The sequence below is a fragment of the Hyperolius riggenbachi genome, chromosome 2 (assembly GCF_040937935.1).
Source record: "Hyperolius riggenbachi isolate aHypRig1 chromosome 2, aHypRig1.pri, whole genome shotgun sequence".
NCBI lineage: Eukaryota > Metazoa > Chordata > Amphibia > Anura > Hyperoliidae > Hyperolius > Hyperolius riggenbachi.
The window spans coordinates 23762484-23788138 of record NC_090647.1 but is presented as its reverse complement, the minus strand read 5'-3'; the positions used below and the strand labels follow the sequence as shown (position 1 = coordinate 23788138).

Genomic DNA, 25655 nt, shown 5'->3' with positions numbered 1-25655 from the left:
TTGGGCAGATCACAGTTGTGGGAGGGGCATACATACAACTACTACAGGGGGAGATCTCACCAGTGTGGGAGGGGAGGAGACACAAGCTACTGCAGGGAAATATCACCAGTGTGGGAGGGGCAAACATGCAAACTACTGCAGGGAGATCTCACCAGTGTGGGAGGGGCATACACACAAACTACTGCAAGGGAATCTCACCACTGTGGGAGGGGCATACACACAAACTACTACAGGGGAAGATCTCACCAGTGTGGGAGGGGCATACATACAAACTACTACAGGGGAAGATCTCACCAGTGTGGGAGGGGCATACACACAAACTACTGCAAGGAAATCTCACCACTGTGGGAGGGGCATACACACAAACTACTGCAGGGGGATCTCACCGGTGTGGGAGGGGCATACACACAAACTACTGCAGGGAGAGGTCTCACCGTTGTGGGAGGGGCATACACACACACCACTGCAGGAAAATCTCACCAGTGTGGGAGGGGAGGAGATACAAACTACTGCAAGAAGCTTTCACCAGTGTGGGAGGGGCATACATACAAATCACTGCAGGGAAATTTCACCACTGTGGGAGGGGCATACACACAAACTACTGCAGGGGGATCTGACCGGTGTGGGAGGGGCATACACACAAACTACTGCAGGGAGAGGTCTCACCGTTGTGGGAGGGGCATACACACACCACTGCAGGAAAATCTCACCAGTGTGGGAGGGGAGGAGATACAAACTACTGCAAGAAGCTTTCACCAGTGTGGGAGGGGCATACACACAAACTACTGCAAGGAAATCTCACCACTGTGGGAGGGGCATACACACAAACTACTGCAGGGGGATCTCACCGGTGTGGGAGGGGCATACACACAAACTACTGCAGGGAGAGGTCTCACCGTTGTGGGAGGGGCATACACACACACCACTGCAGGAAAATCTCACCAGTGTGGGAGGGGAGGAGATACAAACTACTGCAAGAAGCTTTCACCAGTGTGGGAGGGGCATACATACAAATCACTGCAGGGAAATTTCACCACTGTGGGAGGGGCATACACACAAACTACTGCAGGGGGATCTCACCGGTGTGGGAGGGGCATACACACAAACTACTGCAGGGAGAGGTCTCACCGTTGTGGGAGGGGCATACACACACACCACTGCAGGAAAATCTCACCAGTGTGGGAGGGGAGGAGATACAAACTACTGCAAGAAGCTTTCACCAGTGTGGGAGGGGCATACATACAAATCACTGCAGGGAAATGTCACCATTTTGGGAGGGGCATGCAAACAAACTACTGCAGGGAGATATCACCAGTGTGGGAGGGGTAATGCACACAAACTACTACAGGGGAAGATCTCACCAGTGACGGAGGGGTATACACACAAACTACTGCAGGGAAATCTCCCCAGTGTGGGAAGGGAATACATACAAACTACTGCAGGAAAATCTCACCACTGTGGGAGGGGATACACACAAACTACTGCAGGGAAATCTCACAGTGTGGGAGGGGCATACACACAAACTACTGCAGGGAGATATCACAGTGTGGGAGGGGCATACACACAAACTACTGCAGGGAGATCTCACCAGTGTGGGAGGGGCATACATACAAATCACTGCAGGGAAATGTCACCATTTTGGGAGGGGCATGCAAACAAACTACTGCAGGGAGATATCACCAGTGTGGGAGGGGTATACACAAACCACTGCATGGAGATCTCACCAGTGTGGGAGGAGCATACACACAAACTACTGCAGGGAGATCTCACCAGTGTGGGAGGGGCATACACACAAACTACTGCAGGGAAATCTCACAGTGTGGGAGGGGCATACACACAAACTACTGCAGGGAGATCTCACCAGTGTGGGAGGGGAGGTGACACAAGCTACTGCAGGGAAATATCACCAGTGTGGGAGGGGCATACACACAAACTACTGCAGGGAGATCTCACCAGTGTAGGAGGGGCATACACACAAACTACTGCAGGGAGATCTCACCAGTGTGGGAGGGGCATACACACAAACTACTGCAGGTAGATCTCACCAGTGTGGGAGGGGTATACACACAAACTACTGCAGGTAGATCTCACCAGTGTGGGAGGGGCATACACACAAACTACTGCAGGGAGATCTCACCAGTGTGGGAGGGGTATACACACAAACTACTGCAGGTAGATCTCACCAGTGTGGGAGGGGCATACACACAAACTACTGCAGGTAGATCTCACCAATGTGGGAGGGGCATACACACAAACTACTGCAGGTAGATCTCACCAGTGTGGGAGGGAGTATACACACAAACTACTGCAAGGGATCTCGCGATTGTGGGAGGGAGTATACACACAAACTACTGCAAGGGATCTCGTGATTGTGGGAGGGAGTATACACACAACTGCAGGGACATGTCTCCGTTGTGGGACAGTCATACACACAAACTACAGAAAACATCCTGTAATTTATAACAAAACAATAAGAGCCTAATTGCCATGGCCCCAGGGGAACAGAATGTGGAGAACTCACCTGACTTCCTTTTGGCTCTGGCGAGGAATCTGCGGAATGCTCGGCCTTTTCTAAACTTCAGAAAAAAATAGATCCAAAAGTAATATTTGTATCCAGAATTCAGGAAGCAGGAAATTGCTATTCCTAGAACATGAAAGAAATAATAGGAACAAGTCTGAACTAGAAACATACAAATCACATTTAAAGAGAACCTGTCACAGATGGGAGAGTACAACATTTCCATTGCCACATCTGTATTCTACCTACTAAAAGACCTGCATTATTTATGTAGTCCGATCAGCTTCAACGTTAAAACCACTAAAAGGTAACGTGTATAATACAGATTATGTTTAAGAACAGTTAGTGACATGACTGTGTACTCTGTAATGTGCTGCAGAAGAGGTCAGTGCTATATAAATACATAATAATAATATGGTATGACATTTGACTATGACTATGGTGGGATTAGAGTGTAAGCTCCTCTGAGGACAGTCAGTGACATGACTGTGTACTCTGTAATGTGCTGCAGAAGAGGTCAGTGCTATATAAATACATAATAATAATATGGTATGACATTTGACTATGACTATGGTGGGATTAGAGTGTAAGCTCCTCTGAGGACAGTCAGTGACAGGACTATGTACTCTGTAAAGTGCTGCAGAAGATGTCACTGCTATATAAATACATAATAATAATATGGTAGGACATTACACTATGACTATGGTAGGATTACAGTGTGAGCTCATCTGAGGACAGTCAGTGACATGACTATGTACTCTGTAATGTGCTGCAGAAGATGTCAGTGCTATATAAATACATAATAATAATATGGTAGGACATTAGACTATGACTATGGTAGGATTAGAGTGTGAGCACCTCTGAGGACAGTCAGTGACAGGACTATGTACTCTGTAAAGTGCTGCAGAAGATGTCACTGCTATATAAATACATAATAATAATATGGTAGGACATTACACTATGACTATGGTAGGATTAGAGTGTGAGCTCCTCTGAGGACAGTCAGTGACAGGACTATGTACTCTGTAAAGTGCTGCAGAAGATGTCACTGCTATATAAATACATAATAATAATATGGTAGGACATTACACTATGACTATGGTAGGATTAGAGTGTAAGCACCTCTGAGGACAGTCAGTAACATAACTATGTACTCCGTTAAAGGGAACCTAAACTGAGAAGGATATGGATTTTTCCTTTTAAAATAATACCAGTTGCCTGAATCGCCTGCTGATCCTGTGTCTCTAATACTTTTAGCCACACCCCCTGAACAAGCATGCAGATCAGGTGCTCTGACTGAAGTCAGACTGGATTAGCTGCATGCTTGTTTCAGGGTGTGATTCAGCCACTATTGCAGCCACAGAGATCAGCTGGACTGCCGGGCAACTGGTATTGTTTAAAGAGGAAACATCCATATCACTCTCAGTTAAGGTTCCCTTTAAGTGCTGCAGAAGTTGTCAGTGCTATATAAACCAGGGCTGTGGAGTCGGTACAAAAATGCACCGACTTCGACTCCGACTCCTCTAATTTGCATATTACAATCTTGTTGATTGAAAGTAAGTACCATAAAATTCGTTTCTTAACTGCCAACGCTTAGGAATTTTAAAAGACAACTGAAGTGAGAAGGATATGTAGACTACTATATTTATTCCCTTTAGACTAAAACTACAGTAGTCCTTGGTAAGAGTACTTGTAAAAGGTACAGACCGGAACAAAGAACATCTATCAGGCCCTAGGCCAGCGATGGCGAACCTGTGGCACACGTATCCTCATCTGGCCACCGCATGATTGCATTGAACTGGCTGCGACGTCTAATAGACGCCGCGCCAGTTCATAGCCCGCAGCCCCGCTCCAACCTGCATAGTCTTCCGGCAGGCAGAGCAGGGCTCCGGGAAGATGGCGTCTGAAGCCCTGCACTGCAGACTATTTGTGTCTCCAGCACAGGGCTTCGGGGTCCATCTTCCCGTAGCCCTGCTATTCCATTCAGTGCGGGAGATATGCAGGAGGATCGTCGGGGTAGCTGCACACCAGAAGTCGGCCGGGTGAGGAGACTTCTGCCAGGTGAGTAAATTCTTTTTTTTTTTTTTTTGCAGGTGAAAAGCTGCCCTCATTGCGTTTAGTTTCTGGTGAAATGTTGCCCTCATTGCGTTTATTTTCTGGTGAAATGCTGCCCTCATTGCGTTTAGTTTCTGGTGAAATGCTGCCCTCATTGCGATTAGTTTCTGGTGAAAAGCTGCCCTCATTGCGTTTAGTTTCTGGTGAAAAGCTGCCCTCATTGCGTTTAGTTTCTGGTGAAATGCTGCCCTCATTGCATTTATTTTCTGGTGAAAAGCTGCCCTCATTGCGTTTATTTTCTGGTGAAATGCTGCCCTCATTGCGTTTATTTTCTGGTGAAATGCTGCTCTCATTGCGTAGATTTTCTGGTGAAAAGCTGCCCTCATTGCATTTATTTTCTGGTGAAAAGCTGCCCTCATTGCGTTTATTTTCTGGTGAAATGCTGCCCTCATTGCATTTATTTTCTGGTGAAAAGCTGCCCTCATTGCATTTATTTTCTGGTGAAAAGCTTCCCTCATTGCGTTTAGTTTCTGGTGAAATGCTGCCCTCATTGCATTTATTTTCTGGTGAAAAGCTGCCCTCATTGCGTTTAGTTTCTGGTGAAATGCTGCCCTCATTGCATTTATTTTCTGGTGAAAAGCTGCCCTCATTGCGTTTATTTTCTGGTGAAATGCTGCCCTCATTGCATTTATTTTCTGGTGAAAAGCTGCCCTCATTGCGTTTATTTTCTAGTGAAAAGCTGCCCTCATTGCGTTTATTTTCTGGTGAAAAGCTGCCCTCGTGCTTATTTTCTGGTGACATGCTGCCCTGATTGCGTTTATTTTCTGGTGAAAAGCTGCCCTCATTGCGTTTATTTTGTGCTGAAATGTGCCCACATTGCATTTATTTTCTGGTGAAAAGCTGCCCTTATTGCGTTTATTTTGTGCTGAAATGTGCCCACATTGCGTTTATTTTCTGGTGTCTGGGGTAACTGTTGCTGCATTTATTATTTAATGGTCATAGTTGGCTATATTTGCTGCTTTGGGGTTACGGTGAGTATACTAATTAATAGCATCACACAGTTTCTGCACACCCATGATGCGAGTCCTCGTTTCACAACATCATGGAGGAAACACTGCTTTCTTATTCCTCGCTGTTACTTCATTACGTTAGCCCCGCCCATACAATGTCATGACCACACCCATTTTTTGGGGTGGCACAAATCCACCGCCCCGTGTTGGGCCTGGTATTTGTCATCTCTTCTGAGGGGGATGGGGGGTGGGGTGTCATTTTGTTCAATTTGGCGTGTTGGCACTTTACGAGAGACAAGAGACTTTTGAGTTGAAGTTTGGGCACTCGAAAAGGTTTGCCACCTCTGCCCTAGGCAATGTAAGTGTGGGTACATGTAAGAATGATGTGCAGGTACTCTGCAGGGGAATGAGGAGATTCTTCCTCTATTACACATTCTTCATGCACAATCTGAACAAGGTTTATGGGTGACAGACAATACCTCTGTGTTCAATGTGCACAGCATTCTCAGTGGATTCCCTGCAGCTCTGTGGGGAGTGCATATGTATAGTACTACTGTGTAACAAAGTAAACCTGAGACAGATGAAATTAAAGTTTTATACATACCTGGGGCTTCCTCCAGCCCCCTTCAGGCTAATCAGTCCCTCGTTGTCCTCCTCCACCACCTGGATCTTCTGCTATGAGTCCAGGTACTTGAGCCAGTCTGGCGTAGTGTGCATGCACTCACATCGCTGCCAGGAGCGTACTACACCTGCACAGCACTATAGCGCAGGTGCAGAATGTTCCTGGCTGTGGGAGCGGCATGCGGCCGGACTGCGGTGACTGGCTGAATTACCGGTACTCATAGCAGAAGATCCGGGTGGCGAAGGAGGACAGTGAGGGACTGATTAGCATGAAGGGGGCTGGAGGAAGCCCCAGGTATGTATAACATTTTTCTTTTCATCTGTCTCAGGTACCCTTTAATTCATAGTCACCGAAGCAAATTTTAACAACATATCAAATTATTTGATTTCATGAGCATAGAGAGTGCATACATTTGCATAAATCAGAATCAATGCAGAATTATTTCCATCTCATTGACCATCTCTATTAGTGACACGGCTACACATCAGGCTTTATTCTTACAGCATAGATGTTATTTAGTATATATAAGAGATTCCTGTGTACACATCATATACTGTATACTGTACAGTCACAATCAATACGGGGACTGCTTTATTGAAGCAGCTCAAGTAACTAATTTTGATTTTGATTGGTTTACTTCCTTTTTGTGGACTAAGCACAGCTGTTACTGTATATATAAATTATTTATGGTGACTTTAATCTGAGAAATAGAACATTTTATCATATTTTCTGTTTTATTTACAGTTTAAATTCATTAGTAGTCGGAGTCGGTGCATTTTTTCTCGACTCTGACACCGGGCACCCAAAATTGCTCCGACTGCACAGCCCTGATATAAATACATAACAATAATATGGTAGGACATTAGACTATGACTATGGTAGGATTAGATTGTGAGCTCCTCTGAGGACAGTCAGTGACATGACTCTGTACTCTGTAATGTGCTGCAGAAGATGTCAGTGCTATATAAATACATAATAATATGGTAGGACATTACACTATAATTATGGTAGGATTAGAGTGTGAGCTCCTCTGAGGACAGTCAGTGACATCGCTGTGTACTCTGTAATGTGCTGCAGAAGATGTCAGTGCTATATAAATACATAATAATAATAATAATATTGTAGGACATTAGACTATGACTATGGTAGGATTAGATTGTGAGCTCCTCTGAGGACAGTCAATGACATGACTATGTACTCTGTAATGTGCTGCAGAAGATGTCAGTGCTATAGAATAACATGCTAATAGCTTGGTATGCAGTGATCAGGCCTCTTGCTTGTATAACATGCATTGCAGATACAGTAAGTCATGAAGGGTTAGCGTGAGTAAGTGTGGCGAGTCTCCGCATCATTCAGAATATGGTGGGATTGTCTCCCGCCACAGATAGTGCTTTCCTCTGTTTACAGAGATTTACAACGCTACTGTTATTCACCGTTATTTGGCTGTCTGGGATTTTCTAAGATTGGGTTATCTGCAGATAATATAAGGCCTGATTCCAGTGGATGTTTTACAGGTTGTGACTCCGGGGGTATCATAAAAGGGGTTGGAGCACAAAATGATCTGACCAATAACTTTGCAAAAAAGAGTTTAAATTGGTGCAAAAAGATCAATTTTATTTATACAAAAATCTGAATATGTGATATCAGCCCGGATGCAGTTGCAACAGATTAACCCCCCATACACACAATAAAACTCTAAAAACAATCAAGGAGTATGGGCTCACTAAGTATATGACGTCATATGAGCAATTGGACCATGGCAGCGCTTTTGCGGAGGTTCATGCCTCACGGACTCCTAAGCTGTGCAAAATGCATTAAGAAGCGTATATATGAAGATCCTAAGTGTCATGGAAAGTTCCAGTGCAAGTCCATGCAACGAGATCAGATTACAACCAATTGTCTCGCATAAAGGTGAAAGTTCCTTGCAACTTTTCTCCTGTTAGTAGCATGTAGTGATATAAAGTCCCATTCGCAGACTCAAACATGTACTTAGTAGTATTCCATAATCATGCAAAGCATATTGGGATAGTCAGCAAGCAAGCAGAATGCAGGCAAATGATGAGCAGTCACCACTGAGCTGTGAGAACAGGTACAAGTTGCACAAGCATTGAATAAGCACTGTTCGTGGGCATGTGTCAATCACATTACCTGCCCCTAGATGTGTCCATGCACGTTTGGATCACCACGCTGTTTGTGTCCGGGGAAAGTTCCCATGTGATGTTGCCATATAATCCTCCGCTATTTGGGAGCCATGGGAATCCATGCCGGTTCAACAGCTAACTCGACTGGCATTTGCGCTGTAGCAAACTGTGAGCGGCGAGGAGTCACGGTGTACGCCGGCAAACCTGTGTAACTCGGAAGCCGGGCCTCGCACGCTGTCCAGTGAGTATGACGTCAGAGCCTCTTAACTCCGCCCACCGACCGGTTTCGCGCATGCGCGCTTCATCAGGGTGTGACTTGGACGAGATGGGAATGATCTTTATACGTCTATCACCCCAGCTCCACCCACCTGGGGTTGGGCTGAGGTACATGGTTGCCGCCCCTACAACGGAGCGCTGTCTCTAACAAATGCCTCTATCAATGGGCAGGTGAGGAGAATAGGGACAGGTACAATGCAGAATCACAACGGCAAGAGTCACCGCACTTAATACCGGCAGGGCAGGTTTCCAAAGGAATGGAGAAGGCGGAATCAAAATCAAAACAATATCCCATATTATTGTAGGGCATAAGCCCTTCCCATTTACGCTTCCATATTTGGGATTTTACATGGTTCTACTCAACGAAGGGAAGCACTTCCCTCCGTGACTCTGGGGGTGCTTAGCGACCCCTGAGCCTCTCTGGTTCACGCTGCTAATGTACAGAGAGTATATAATGCCGCTATCACTGCAGTGGTAGAGAGTAGATTAAAGAGGAACTGTATTGAAAATAACAGTGAATGAAATTACTTGATTTTTTACAATATTAATTTATAAATTATTTAGTCAGTGTTTGTTTGTCCCTTGTAAAATGTTTCCTTGCCCTGATTTACATTGTTAAAGGAATCATCAGCCTTTGTACTACGCAGGGTGTACTGCGCAGGTGGTAGTAGTTCTGTGCCTGCGCAGGACACTGCGGACAACGTGGCCGTGATTGACAGCAGCGCTCGTGCAAGCGCAGTACTAGGACGACCCCGGGGTCGGCCTCAGTACCGGCGGGGACACCGAGCCACAGGCTGCGAGCAGAGCTGCATCGTGGGACATGTCGCTGGGAAGGAGCTGGAGGAAACCACTGGTAAGTAGATGAGGGGGGGGGTTGCTTACAAAGGCTGATGATTCCTTTAAAGAGAATCTGTAAAAACAACAACAGCCCCTGGGGGGTACTTACCTTGAGAGGGGGAAGCCTCTGGATCCTAATGTGGCTCCCTCTGTCCTCTTCACTGTCTGGGATCTAGCACTGGCAGCCCCCGAACAGTGGCCAGGCAAATATTTTCCTTCCTGCACTAGCAGATTTCCGATGGGCTCCGGTGGAAATAGCCAAATCCAATCTGGTCCACTCTACTGTGCAGGCGCAGGTTACTTACACCTGCGCAGTAGAGCGGACCCGATAAGATTCGGCTATTTCCACCGGAGCCCATTGGAAAGCTTTTACTACACCCGCACTGGAGCCGGCAAGCTTGGCGGCTGTATTTTTGGGGGTTACCAGCGCTGGATCCCGGAGGGTGAAGAGGATGGGGATGGCTCATTAGGATCCAGAGGTTTCCCTCTCCCAAGGTAAGTACCCCCAGGGCTGTTTTTTGTTACAGTGTTTCTTGAAATGTATCTCAGGTGGAGAGATCTTTAGTTCTGTCAGGTACATCTCTGCGGAATGTTTATTTCTGAGAATTCCGAAGCCAGTAGAAATAATACCTGGTCTCCCAGAATGCTCAGGGAAGTGAATTCCACATATATAAACAGCTTAGGCCAATCATCAGATCAGATGATTGATGGTTTGGGACATTGGTTCATTAATGAGCCCCTTTAGTTATTCTTGCCTAGTATATGTTGAAATATTGGTGCAACACAACCTGTGTGTTTTCTCTTGACTTGCTACTAAACTTTTGCTATGTAGTTTTTGCAGTTTATTAGTATTGCTAATTTATGGTTTATGTTACCAGGCTTTGTTCATTTATTTAAATAATATTGTTATGAAGATTTGACGTAAAACAATAAAAGAGATTGGTAGAAGCGCAGACACAGTGTGCAGCTTTGCAGAAAGATTGGTAAAAGCACAGACACACTGCGCAGCTTTGGGAAGAGATTGGTAAAAGTTCAGACACTGTGCAACTTTCGGAAGAGATTGGTAGAAGCACTGGCACTGCGCAGCTTTGGGAAGAGATTGGTAGAAGCACAGACACTGCACAGCTTTGGGAAGAGTTTGGAGCACAGACACTGTGCAGCTTTGGGAAGAGATTGGTAGAAGCACAGGCACTGCGCAGCTTTGGGAAGAGATTGGTAGAAGCATTGGCACTGCGCAGCTTTGAGAAGAGATTAGTAGAAGCACAGACACTGCGCAGCTTTGGGAAGAAAATGGTAGAAGCACAGACACTGCACAGCTTTGGGAAGAGATTGGTAGAAGCACTGGCACTGCGCAGCTTTGGGAAGAGATTGGTAAAAGCACAGACACTGCGCAGCTTTAGGAAGAGATTGGTAGAAGCACAGGCACTGCGCAGCTTTGGGAAGAGATTGGTAGAACCACTGGCACTGTGCAGCTTTCGGAAGAGATTGGTAGAAGCACAGGCACTGCGCAGCTTTGGGAAGAGATTGGTAGACACACAGACACTGCACAGCTTTGGGAAGAGATTGTAAAAGCACAGACACTGTGCAGCTTTGGTAAGAGATTGGTAAAAGCACAGGCACTGTGCACAGCTTTGGGAAGAGATTGGTAGAAGCAGAGACAGTGCACAGCTTTGGGAAAAGATTGGTAAAAGCACAGGCACTGTGCACAGCTTTGGGAAGAGATTGGTAAATCGCAGGCACTGTGCGCAGCTTTGGGAAGAGATTGTTTGAAGCACAGACACTGTGCGCAACTTTGGGAAGAGATTGGTAGAAGCGCAGGCACTGTGCGCAGATTTGAGAAGAGATTGTTAGAAGTGCAGATACAGTGCACAGCTTTGTGAACAGATTGGTAAAAGCTCATACACAGTGCGCAGCTATGGGAAGAGATTGGTAAAAGCATACACCAAGCACAGACACTGCGCAGCTTTGGGAAAAGATTGGTAAAAGCACAGACACTGCACACCTTTGGGAAGAGATTGGTAAAAGCACAGACACTGCGCAGCTTTGGGAAGAGATTGGTAGAAACACAGACACTGCACAGCTTTGGGAAGAGATTGGTAAAAGCACAGACACTGCACAGCTTTGGGAAGAGATTGGCAGAAGCACAGACACTGTGCAGCTTTCGGAAGAGATTGGTAGAAGCACAGACACTGCACAGCTTTGGGAAGAGATTGGTAAAAGCACAGACACTGCGCAGCTTTGGGAAGAGATTGGTAAAAGCACAGACACTGCACAGCTTTGGGAAAAGATTAGTAAAAGAACAGACACAGTGCACAGCTTTGGGAAGAGATTGGTAGAAACACACACACTGCGCAGCTTTGGGAAAAGATTGGTAAAAGCAAAGACACTGCACAGCTTTGGGAAGAGATTGGTAAAAGCACAGACACTGCACAGCTTTTTATAGATTGGTAGAAGCACATACACTGCACAGCTTTGGGAAGAGATTGGTAGAAGCACTGGCACTGCGCAGCTTTGAGAAAAAAATGGTAAAAGCACACACACTGCGCAGCTTTGGGAAGAGATTGTTAAAAACAAAGACACTGCACAGCTCTGGGAAGAGATTGGTAAAAGCACAGACACTGCACAGCTTTGGGAAGAGATTGGTAAAAGCACAGACACTGGGCAGCTTTGGGAAGAGATTGGTAAAAGCACAGACACTGCACAGCTTTGGGAAGAGATTGGTAGAAGCACAGACACTGTGCACAGCTTTAGGAAGAGATTGGTAGAAGCACAGACACAGTGCACAGCTTTGGGAAGAGATTGGTAAAAGCACAGGCACTGTGCACAGCTTTGGGAAGAGATTGGTAAAAGCACAGACACTGCGCAGCTTTGGGAAGAGATTGGTAAAAGCACAGACACTGCACAACTTTGGGAAGAGATTGGTAAAAGCACAGACACTGCACAGCTTTGGGAAGAGATTGGTAAAAGTTCAGACACTGTGCAACTTTCGGAAGAGATTGGTAGAAGCACAGGCACTGCGCAGCTTTGGGAAGAGATTGGTAGAAACACAGACACTGCACAGCTTTGGGAAGAGATTGGTAAAAGCACAGACACTGCACAGCTTTGGGAAGAGATTGGCAGAAGCACAGACACTGTGCAGCTTTCGGAAGAGATTGGTAGAAGCACAGACACTGCACAGCTTTGGGAAGAGATTGGTAAAAGCACAGACACTGCGCAGCTTTGGGAAGAGATTGGTAAAAGCACAGACACTGCACAGCTTTGGGAAAAGATTAGTAAAAGAACAGACACAGTGCACAGCTTTGGGAAGAGATTGGTAGAAACACACACACTGCGCAGCTTTGGGAAAAGATTGGTAAAAGCAAAGACACTGCACAGCTTTGGGAAGAGATTGGTAAAAGCACAGACACTGCACAGCTTTTTATAGATTGGTAGAAGCACATACACTGCACAGCTTTGGGAAGAGATTGGTAGAAGCACTGGCACTGCGCAGCTTTGAGAAAAAAATGGTAAAAGCACACACACTGCGCAGCTTTGGGAAGAGATTGTTAAAAACAAAGACACTGCACAGCTCTGGGAAGAGATTGGTAAAAGCACAGACACTGCACAGCTTTGGGAAGAGATTGGTAAAAGCACAGACACTGGGCAGCTTTGGGAAGAGATTGGTAAAAGCACAGACACTGCACAGCTTTGGGAAGAGATTGGTAGAAGCACAGACACTGTGCACAGCTTTAGGAAGAGATTGGTAGAAGCACAGACACAGTGCACAGCTTTGGGAAGAGATTGGTAAAAGCACAGGCACTGTGCACAGCTTTGGGAAGAGATTGGTAGAAGCACAGACACTGCGCAGCTTTGTAAAGAGATTGGTAAAAGCACAGGCACTGTGCACAGCTTTGGGAAGAGATTGGTAGAAGCACAGACACTGCGCAGCTTTGTAAAGAGATTGGTAAAGCGCAGGCACTGTGCGCAGCTTTGGCAAGAGATTGGTAGAAGCACAGACACTGTGCGCAACTTTGGGAAGAGATTGGTAGAAGCACAGACACTGTGCGCAACTTTGGGAAGAGATTGGTAGAAGCACAGACACTGTGCGCAACTTTGGGAAGAGATTGGTAGAAGCACAGACACTGCGCAGCTGTGGGCAGAAATTGGTAGAAGCACAGACACTGTGCACAGCTTAGAGGAGAGATATATAACAGCGTAGACACAGTGCGCAGCTTTGCGTGCAGCAGGTACAGAGCTGTGAGATACGGCGGGGTGAGGCGATGATGACGGGAGCAGCGGGGAGCGGACAATAAAGTCTCAGGATTGGATTGCTATCAGTGTGCGTCGCTGGTGTGTGTGCGGCGGTATAGTTCCAGCAATGTCTGCTCTGCACAGATATGATAGAGAGTGTGACATGGATCCGACACTATCACACCCACAGCATCTATATTATTCCAATCCACAATGCCAGGCAGGAGAAGCAGAGAGGGAGCAGCACATTATATCTCTGCCAGTTCACATTTTATTATGTGCTGGAAACCAAAATCCTTCTTCTTTAAAAGTCAGATCTCAGAAAATACAGTTTAATCCCTTTATACATTCAATAAAATGCATTCAATGTATTTTTTTCTTTTTTACAAATTCCTTAACAGCTCCTCTGTAACAGAGGTGTGCATGTGGATGCTGATAACACAGCAGTAATCCACCTAGCTTTGCAGTAACTAGGGCAATCCAGTCCACTATATCTCCCAACTGTCGCTCTTTGGGAACCCCAATCCCTCTGCCCCTGTTTCTTCCTCATTTGTCCCTCTTTCCGGACCGATGTACAGATCCAGGGCCGGATTTACAACTCAGAGGCCTGTAGGCACAGGCGTCCTGGCGTCCTAAACTCCGCCCCTGAGCACAGGCCACACCCTCAAGTAAAAATATTCAGAATTCTATTCCCCCCCTTATTTCACTGTCCTTAGAATCTTACACTCTAATCACTGTTTTATATCATTCTTTGTGACATGAGTCAAGGATTAGTGTGTAAGTGCCTAGGTCAGTGATATGAGGCAGGAATTAGTCTAGACTGTAAGCTCCTCTCCCTCATAAGGCGCCTGTAGGCACGTGCCTACATTGCCTAATGGAAAATCCATCGCTGTACAGATCTGTGTTAATACATGTATTTTTCTACTGCAAATGTGTTTAATTGACTCTAAACTTTATTACCATAATTTAAATTGATATATTTTTTATTTTCAAATGTTAAAATGAAGGACAATAAACCAGGGTAGAAAGAACTGGTGTGGTCTGAATTATAAAGCAGCATAATTTTCTCATGAAAATGTTATGGTATGCGTAACTAGGGTTGTGCAGTGGGTGTGGCAGGGGCGTGGCTGAAGTGTCTCTCTTTCTTTGGGAAGTATGACTTTACCATGTGCAGTAATGGTAGAAGGCCACGCAGTACTAGCAGGAGGACAGTAGGGGGCGTAGTACCTTGTAGCTGAGTTGGAGTCTGTTGGCGCTCTACACATGCAGGATATATTCCTGGGGTCATGGAGTAATTTGCCTTCGTAATATCCCTGTACTTTCCTAGTGGTTCTGAGTCACCTTGAGCTGCTTGTGCATTCTGTAGTATTTTCCGGCGTAAAAGACGACCCCTGACTTTTCCAGTTAAAAGAAAACCTGTCATGAGAAAAACCTCCCCTGGGGGGTACTCACCTCGGGTGGGGGAAGCCTCCGGATCCTATCGAGGCTTCCGCCGTTCTCCTGTGTCCCTCGGGGGTCTCGCTGTAGCCCTCTGAACAGCGGGGATGTAAATATTTACCATTTCGGCTAAAGAGCAGGCGCAGTATCGGCTCTCTGCCTCGTGGATAAATGGAAATAGCCGATCGCTGTTGGGCCGCTCTACTGCACAGGCGCAAGTCTCCTGCTCCTGCGCAGTAGAGCGGACCTGACAGAGATCGGCTATTTCCATCTATTTCCATGCTGAGAGCCGCAACAGCGCCCCCGCTGGAGCCAGGAAAGGTAAATAAATCAGCGCTTGTCAGGCTTGTCGAGGGAGGATTCCGGGACACTTCGGGGGAGCCAGCGCTGGACTGCCTGCAGCTACAGGGGTGGGGGAAGCCTCATTGGGACCCTGAGGATTCCCCCTCCCAAGGTAAGTACCCCCCAGGGGACATTTTTTCAGTACAGGGTCTCTTTAAAATATACATTTTGGGATATACTCGCCCTATAAGACTACCCATCTTGACTGTTGGACATTTGTATACTGTACTGTGTGTACTGGTGCTGTACTGTATGTGGTACCCAGTATACAACAACCAGCCAATCACTGCAAGTGGTTTATCTTAACGGCGATTGGCTGGTTGTTGTATACAAAGCCTGCTTGGATTGGTCAGCTATCCCTGTCTCCAAGACTACCAGAGCGGTAGCGCAAACACGCCTCTTTCACCTGTCTGGCCCACCCTTGTATCCTATTACCTCCTTCTCTGCCTCTCAGATCTCACTCCTGAGGACTGCAGTGAAGCGGCGCAGGCACGCATATGCGAGATCTGAGAGGCAGAGAAGGAGGTAATAGGATACAAGGGTGGGCCAGACGGGTGAAAGAGGCGTGTTTGCGATACCGCTCTGGTAGTCTTGGAGACAGGGATAGCTAACCAATCCAAGCAGGCTTTGTATACAACAACCAGCCAATCACTGCAAGCGGTTTATCTTAACGGTGATTGTATTCTATTATCTCCTTTTCTGCCTCTCAGATCTCGCATATGAACGCCTTCGCCGCTTCACTGCAGTCCTCAGGAGTGAGATCTGAGAGGCAGAGAAGGAGGTAATAGTATACAAGGGCGGGCCAGACGGATGAAAGAGGCGTGTTTTTCTGGGCACAGCGCCGCTCTTTTTTTCCATCCCCCGAGCGGCCCGGACGCCTGCAGCTTGCTCCACCCTTCACATACACCTTGCCAGTGAGTTGCCCCCTCACCTCGTCACCGGGACCGCGTTACGTCACTTCTTTCCATGAGTCCTGGTGAGTGGGTTTTCTTCTACCATACTTGTACAGGACCGCCCTTGCTGCTTTCATATGGTTGCCACATATGGTGGGGATGCAGCTGCGTACATTTTTGAGTTCCGCCCACCGCAGATTCTCCAGTCCAGGCTGGAAGTTTCAGCACCTGACCTATAAGACGATACACGGCGAATAAGACTTTTAAGAAGATTTTCCTGGGTTAAAAAGTTGTCTTATACGTCAGAAAAGCCCTATCCCATAGAGCCATATTAATCCCTGCCATGCACTGATGAGGACCAGAAAGTCCAAACCAGGCTGTCTGCATGTGGGGTTGGTGTGGCTCTGTAACATGTATAAGTTTTAGGCTTGCTATCCTCCAGCGGTTCTGGCTGTAAGCCTGGCTTCAGGGGCATAAAGAGATCATTTGCATTTTCTGCAGTGATGCATCATGGGGAACCACAGTTGCTCACTTAAAAAGGGACCTGAACTCTTGCACAGGACAGAATGAAAACATAGAAAAATGCACCCTGTATGTATTTAGAGAGTTTAGCCTGTCTAATTTCCTCTCATCGGTGACTAATCACAAGTTGTGATTTGATCTCTCAGCTGTGTCAGCTGCCTTCCTCGACAGAGCAGCTAATTTGTAAACACAGGATGTTAACAATATGCGTTGTCTTTTAGTGGGAAGGCTTTTCGGAATATCTTAGCTGGATCATCCACAAGGCAATCCTAAGCAGTTGCCTAGGGCCTGTAGAGAGTTTAGGGGCCTGGTGGATGCTTGCACCCACCAAATTCTACTAAAAAAGCCAGGTGATTATCAGTAGAGATGCGGCGAACTGTTCGCCTGGCAAACATCTCTGGGGCTTTTACTACTTCCGGGTCGCACTGACCCAGAGTAGTACGCCTGCGCTGCCCGGCGGAGCGCGTCCTCGATCGCGCTCCTGTTGCCAGGCACTTTCTGCGCACGAGCGTGACGGCTTTGATGATGTCACACACACGCGCAGAAAGTGCCCGGCAACAGGAGCGCGATCTAGGACGCTCTCCGCCAGGCAGCGCAGGTGTACTACTCCGGGTCAGAGCGACCCGGAAGTAGTAAAAGCCCCAGGGATTTGGAGATGTTCGCCGGCGAACGGTTCGGGAACCGTTCGCCACATCTCTAATTATCAGCAGTGAACGGTTTTTGCCTAGGGTCCATTTCACCTATATCCATTTATTGCCTCCTTTACTTTCCTAGTAGTAATAGGTCACAATGAGATATCTGGGCATTCTGTAGGGGTCAAACTCTGAAGTGCGTGTGTGGGGGGGATTGTGGGGGGCGTGCTCCTGTGATTACACCCTCTCTTCAGTGTAGCTGTACAACGTGCAGCCTGTCACCTTTTCTGAAGAGAATCAATTGAAAAGGAATTGATTCGTACCATACACTGCACATCAATTTTCCAGCAGGGAATCTATTGAAAATAGATCAAACTGCAGAGTTGCACTGTCCGATGCAAAACAAAGCTATAGGCCATCGATCTGCCAATGCTCTTGCCCCGCCTCCATCCTGTCTGATTGATTCTTTCAATCGATTTCTGTTTAAAATGGATCAAAAGTTGATTAATCTGACATTGTGGGGAATTGATTACCAGCAGGTGAATCAATTCTGCAAGGATTCTTATAATAATAAGAAAATTGTTGAGTATAGTATACCAAGCTACCAGCTTGAGATAAGGTTTTACTGCAGGAAAGTTCAAAGGGTCATTATTGCTGCTTTGTTTCACAGCTAAAAAAAAACAGGAGTGTAGAACTGTGAAAGCTTGATGCAATAAAGCTACATAAATGAAAATAAAAATATGAGGCTCTTTTCTATGCTCCTAATGTTCTATTTCTTAGCTGTACTATACATACAATTCATTATATCATAAGTTTATTTTCACTTCAGATTTCCTTAAAAGTGACTGAAAGCGAAAAAAAATATGTGATATAATGAATTGGTTGTGTAGTATGGATAATTAATAGAACATTAGTAGGAAAGAAAATAGTCTCAGATTTGTATTTTCAGGTATATAGTTGTTGTTGTTTTGTTTTTTTATAACATTGCATCATTCTCTAATATTTGCAGTTTACACACTACTCAGCATTCTAATTGATTTCACAGAGTAGGCTAATGAACTTTCGAACTTTCCTCTGCAGAAGAAAACACAATACAGTGACTGACAGTTAAGATAATAAGCTTCAGAAGACAGAGCTCTGGTTTGAAAGTGGTGGAGCTAACAGAAGCTCATAGCTAACAACTGGAGTTTCTTAACTCTCCCTTTACTGGAAACAATATGAGACTCATATCTCTGCTAATGTTTTATTTCTTAGCTGTACTACACATACAAATTATTATATCATAAGTTTATTTTCACTTCAGATTCCCTTTAAAGGACTTCCGAGGCCAAATGTAGAAAATAAAATGAAAAAAGTTATATACCTGCATCAGCAGGGTCCCCGCCGCTCAGTAGCCCCCCGAGGGGCTCTCCTGCCTGTACAAAGATGGCCGCCGGAGCTGGCCGCGCCTGCGCAGTCCGCATAGCCGCGAGTGCGGCTGCGCAGCTCTAGGGCCAACCCCCCCCATCCACGTAACAGGCTGTTTCCTGTAGCGTGGACCGGCATCCTGTGCCCACCACCCACCACCACCTCCTCTCACAAGGGTATGTGCCTTACTTTATGCAATTTTGTAAGATGTTTGCACTTTACAAATGCTACAATAAATTGAACACTTGCAGCAGTGCCAGCTTTCCTGCTTTCTTCATTTGCTTGCTGCTTAATTACTATTCCCCCTCCAAGTCGCAGCAACTCAGAAGGAGAAGTAATTCAGGTTTGGATTCCTGAATAACCCGGGTGCAGACTATAGCATTACTGCTGTAACCGTGCCGTCATCTGGCGCCGTGCATCCAGATGACCTGATTCGTCCAGCATTGGTATAAAAACTATTGTTAAAATAAGTGCCCAGTTGAGATGCCTCAGTAGAAGGAAGCCTCTGGATAAGCAGAAGGTTTCCCCCGTCCCTCTCTACCTCGCGGATTATAGCCGAGGGAACATTTCTGCGCTGCCTAGGAGCAGGGCAGCTGGCGCCTGTGCAGTAGCATGGAGCCGGGCGGGTTTGGCGTTTTCTGCCAGGCCCCAGTGGCTTGGTGCTTCTGTGCAAGCATGATTCCTCCTGCTTTGTGTTGGGTGCTGTCATTCACAGAGGGAAGCATGACTGCCAACTTTCAGAGGGTCCTGGCCAGAAGTGGCGTTCTGGAGGACAAGGTGGGAAGCCTCTGAAGGATGCAGAGCGTGCCCTCTACAGAGGTAAGTATTTGACTTTTGTTTTTACTGATCGTACAGGTTTGCTTTGAATGCATTCTGTACGGTTGTAAGAACTCTCCCTCCATCCCGGCATGATTGAGGGAAACTTGCTGGTGTGTGTGGCTGTGTATAAATTACGTCAGCTGGCACTTTGGATTTCTTCAGCTTTACATTGTGCGCCAGGCCACCCCTCGCTGCCTATCAGCCCTGCTCGCTCTGGAAGGCTGGCAACAGCTGAACTCTGTCCTGTTTGCTCTGTTAGTTCTTCTGCCTGCAAGCCTTGCCAGCTCCAGCTTTCACTGTGTGTAAACAGTACAGAGTACTCCTGCTGCCAACATCCGGATGTTCAGACAGCTATTGCGAGTCGCACAATGCGCATGGGCAGAGGAAAGGCGCATGGGCAGAGGAGAGGGGGGAACAGGCAAAGGAGGGGCGAACGGGCAGACCAGAGGGGCACCAGACAGAGGATAGGGATGGCATGGGCAGAGCAGAGGGGCACTGGGCAGTAAAGGAAGCTTTGGGCTCATATATATAACAGCTCAACACACAGGCAGCATATGTAATCTGAGTTCATACAGTAAGGAAAGGTGAGGTGCTTCTTTCATTGTTTTGTTGTGGTTTTATCCATTAAACGCTACCTGTCAGAGCTGTATAGGAACCTGTATTAGTATTATTCTACTGTTTTATGCATACAGAAATCAAATCAAATCAAAAATAGCTTTATTGGCATGACCAAGCTTCAATACAGGCATTGCCAAAGCAGGGGGAATGAGGGGGGTAGGGTGGGGGTGCAGTGAGTTAGCAGTTTGTGGACATTTGGGGGGGGGGGGGTTACAGCTCATTTATGCTCCTCTCAGTCTGTGGCATGCTGTGACATAGTGTGCAGCATACACATGCCCCACTGTCATCCAGCAGACCAAGTTTGGACGATAGATGGGCGGAATACTTGCACGTGTGTACGAGCCCACCTGAACTAAAATCACAATGAAGCTCAGAAGAAGCCTAAGGTATGGCCAGTTATCATATTTACATTTTGTTGTGGTACCCTTTATATGGTTTCTTGCACTATTTTTATGTTGTCTGAATGAAAAAATTGCATACAATGGACAGACTGTAGTGGAACTGAAATGTGATGATGACTGGTTGGGGAGTAAGTGAAATTTGATGAGAACTGACTGGGGACAGACTGATATTTGATGGGCACAGGGTGGGAATGGATTCATTGTGGGTGTGAATAGGTAAGGACAGCATGGAAACTACTGCACTGCAATACTACCCGGTTCCATGCAAGTCACATTTTACGATACATCATTTATGGAAACTGGTTCTGGATGGAGTTCAGAGAGACAAGCGTAAAACCAATAATAAAACTAGACACACAGATGTTCTTAACCCATTCGCGTTCCGTCGTTTTCACTTTATGCATCCGAGCAATGTTCACCTCCCATTCATTAGCCTATAACTTTATCACTACTTATCACAATGAACTGATCTATATCTTGTTTTTTCCGCCACCAATTAGGCTTTCTTTGGGGGGTACATTTAGCTAAGAGCCACTTTACTATAAATGCATTTTAACAGGAAGAATAACAAAAAAAGGGAAAAAAATCATTATTTCTCAGTTTTCAGCCATTATAGTTTTAAAATAATCCATGCCTCCATAATTAAAACTCATGTATTATATTTGCCCATATGTCCCGGTTATTACACCGTTAAAATTATGTCCCTATCACAATGTATGGCGACAATATTTTATTTGGAAATAAAGGTGCATTTTTTCCGTTTTGCATCTATCACTATTTACAAGTTTAAAATAAAAAAAATATAGAAATATTTCATCTTTACATTGATATTTAAAAATTTTAGACCCTTAGGTAAGTATTTACATGTTTTTTTGTTTTTGTTTTTTATTGTAATGTTTTTTTTTTTTATATTAAACATTTTATTTGGGTATTGTTGGGAGGGTGGGATGTAAACCATAGTTTTATAATGTAATTGTGTGTTGATTTTAATTTTTTTTTACTTTTAGTTGTAGTTTTACTTTTTGGCCACAAGATGGCGGTCATGAGTTTGTTTACATGAAGTCACTCTAAGCGTAACACATGCTTAGAGTGACACATGGGGGAGGCAACAGCCATAAAAAGCGCAGCTTCCGAGAGAAGCTGTCGCTTTTTCAGCGGGGGAGAGGAATCAGTGATCGGGCACCATAGCCCGATTCACTGATTGCCTGGCTAACGAACCGCGGGCCGGGAGCGCGCGTGCACGCGCGCGATCGGCCGCGGGAGCGCACGGTAGCGCGCATGGTTCCTGGACATAGTTTCTACGTCCAGGAACCAAAATAGGTTAAAGAGGTGAGAAAATCTTAAAATTTAAAAAAACATACAAATAAAAATGACTTTTCTCCCAGAGTAAAATGAGCCATAAATGACTTTTCTCCTATGTTGCTGTCACTTACAGTAGATAGTAGAAATCTGACAATACTGACAGGTTTTGGGCTAGTCCATCTTTTCATGGGGGATTATTCTTTATAAAGACATTCCCTGAAAATGATTAATACAATGATTGCTGGCCTCCCTGCTTGCTGCACACTATTTTGGCAGTTGGACAGAGCAACTGCCATTCAGTAAGTGCTTTTAAAAATAAAGAAAACCCTGAGAACCCCCCTATGAGAAGATGGGCTAGTCCAAAATCTGTCGGTAATGTCAGATTTCTACTACCTACTGTAAGTGACAGCAACATGGGAGAAAAGTAATTCATGGCTCATTTTACTCTGGGAGAAATCTACTACCCGTATATTCCGGCATATAAGAAGACCAGAGTTTGGGATATACTCACCGTATAAGACTACCCCTCTTCCAACGTACACCAAATTAAAATAAAAAAATATATACTGGTGCTGTACTGTATGTGGTACCCAGTATATAACAGTATATAGTCAATTGACTGGTTGGATTGGTCAATTCTCCCTCTCTCAAGTGGATTGGTCAGCTCTCCCTGTCTACCTGTTTATCAGAGCGGTATGGAAGAATAGATTGTGCTGTGCACATAAAACACGCCTCTTTCACCCTTCTGGCCCCGCCCCTGCATCCTATTTGCCTCCTTCTCTGCCTCTCAGATCTCACACATGTGCGCCTGCGCCGCTTCACTACAATCCACAGCAGCGAGATCAGAGAGTCAGTATCAGGATAGGGCGTATCGCCCGGCGTATAAGACGACCCCTGACTTTTCAGAAGACTTTCAAGGGTTAAAAAGTAGTCTTATACGTAGGAATATACAGTACTTATTTGTATGTATTTTAAATTTTAAGATTTTCGCGACAGTTCCTCTTTAAGCCTATCAGTTATGAAACGCATTGTTCTTGTGCTAAATTTAGCTTTAGTGGCTTGGTCTTACACTCCTCTTTATGCTTCCCCTATGAGAAGATGGGCTAGTTCAAAATCTGTCGGTAATGTCAGATTTCTACTACTGTTTCTTGCTTTTACTGTAAGTGACAGCCACATGGGAAAAAAGTAATTTTTGGCTCATTGTACTCTGGGAGAAATGTACTTCTTATTTGTATGTGTTTTAAATTTTAAGATTTTCGCGACAGTTCCTCTTTAAGCCTATCAGTTATGAAACACATTGTTCTTGTGCTAAATTTTAGCTTTAGTGGCTTGGTCTTACACTCCTTTTTATGGTCTTAAATCCACAGCTCATCTTGCCATTTTGTAATTCTGAAAGTGGTGAATGTGTACTTTTGCAATAGATTTATTGAATGCAGCTGGCTGGCTGGTTCTGTATCTGGCAGGAGAGTAGCATTGCTTCCCCAGCACAAAGCAAAGTACCTGACCCCGCCCATTTCTTCTCAGTGGCCAGCACTGCACCTCTGCTTAGCGTGTAGTAAACTATCCGTGTACCTCTCATCATACACAGACACATACAAGTGGCCATTTGTCACTTCCTCCTTTATTTAATCTTTTTGTAAAGATGTTGTTATGGTGATGAGGGACAGGAGATAGGACTCTGTTGATTACAGGAATAAGTGCATAATAAATATGTATACATTTTAGCAGGGTAAATAGCTACTATGTTCTCATTTGTGCTGTGTATTTTGTTGTTTGTCTGGAGTTTTCCTTTGGAGGATTGAACTGCAGCCCAATCAGTAGCTAATACCCCTTTGCCCATGAGAAATCTTTCAAGGGGGTCTGTATGGCTGATATTGTGGTGAAACCCCTCCCACAGTGTGATGTCAGGACCATGGTCCTGACAGTTTCCTGTCTGTGAACCTTGTTGCATTGTGGGGATTAACAGCTGTTTCCAACTGCCAAGCAAGCAAGATCTCCCTTTGTGCATATGTATATCTAGAAAACATGTTTTTTTAGCCTATCGCATTGTTAGGGGGTGTGGTTATAGGTAATGGCAGTTGGTGGTGTCTAGTTTTTTTCATGTCTGTCAGCAGTAAAGATGATTACACGCTGGCTGATTGTGGATCAAACAATATGAACAAATAACATGGCAAATAGCAATCATTTCTTGGCCTCTCATTTATTTTCTAACTTCTTACTTTGCAATGTGTTATTATTTACTATTTATTTTTCCCCCTTTTCACTGAAGTTCCTCTTTAAGTTGCCCATAAATGTTGTCCAGTTGTAAGTCATGTAACGTTGTTGTCTTGTTTGCAGGACGCCTTGCTGACCCTCGGCTCTGTCATTGACCTCCCCCACCTCCGCACCACCATTAAAGATGCCATTGCTGCTGTTTTGCCAAAAGTGGTGAGTAGATGTCGGCTTCCTCGTCTTCTCCTGTCCACAGACACGCCGGTTTATTGAGAGTGATCTCTCCGGATTGGCTGGATGCTGGAGAGCAGCATTCTATCTCCGATACAGGAGAAATATCCAGACTTGTGAAAGGCCCTTTATTCAACTCACTTATTGCCCTACATTTTCTCTTGGGAGACATTTTTCATCTTCTGTTTAAAATAACATCTCAGCACCTTCAACTGAAAAGCACCAAAAAGCAGCCAAAGAAGTTCTGTCAAAATAGTTCTGGGTATTTTCCTGCTTGTTGGTGGCTTAAAAGGCATTTCATTAATAAGATGAGAAAATGTCACCTAGGTGATAAACTTAGGAGAAAAAGTGAATTGAATAAATGCCAGGGTGTTAATCTGTCACAAACTGGTTAGGGTTAGGCATCATCAGGGCGCTGGTTAGGGTTAGGCATCATCAGGGGGCTGGTTAGGGTTAGGCATCATCAGGGGGCTGGTTAGGGTTAGGCATCATCAGGGGGCTGGTTAGGGTTAGGCATCATCAGGGGGCTGGTTAGGGTTAGGCATCATCAGGGGGCTGGTTAGGGTTAGGCATCATCAGGGGGCTGGTTAGGGTTAGGCATCATCAGGGGGCTGGTTAGGGTTAGGCATCATCAGGGGGCTGGTTAGGGTTAGGCATCATCAGGGGGCTGGTTAGGGTTAGGCATCATCAGGGGGCTGGTTAGGGTTAGGCATCATCAGGGGGCTGGTTAGGGTTAGGCATCATCAGGGGGCTGGTTAGGGTTAGGCATCATCAGGGGGCTGGTTAGGGTTAGGCATCATCAGGGGGCTGGTTAAGGTTAGGCATCATCAGGGGGCTGGTTAGGGTTAGGCATCATCAGGGGGCTGATTAGGGTTAGGCATCATCAGGGGGCTGGTTAGGGTTAGGCATCATCAGGGGGCTGGTTAAGGTTAGGCATCATCAGGGGGCTGGTTAGGGTTAGGCATCATTAGGGGGCTGGTTAGGGTTAGGCATCATCAGCGGGCTGGTTAGGGTCAGGCATCACCAAGGGGGCTGGTTAGGGTTAGGCATCATCAGGGGGCTGGTTAGGGTCAGGCATCACCAAGGGGGCTGGTTAGGGTTAGGCATCATCAGGGGGCTGGTTAGGGTTAGGCATCATCAGGGGGCTGGTT

The 25655-nt window shown here is 45.7% G+C and overlaps 1 protein-coding gene across 2 annotated transcripts in view; it reads left to right on the top strand.

Moving 5' to 3' along the window:
- PDE2A (phosphodiesterase 2A) overlaps positions 1-25655 on the top strand; it is a 549912-nt gene that overhangs the window by 233874 nt on the left and 290383 nt on the right. For both annotated transcript variants that reach the window (XM_068266568.1, XM_068266567.1), the window contains one exon: positions 24400-24489. In XM_068266568.1, coding sequence (XP_068122669.1) covers positions 24400-24489 — 90 coding nt within the window. The remainder of the gene's footprint in view (positions 1-24399; positions 24490-25655) is intronic.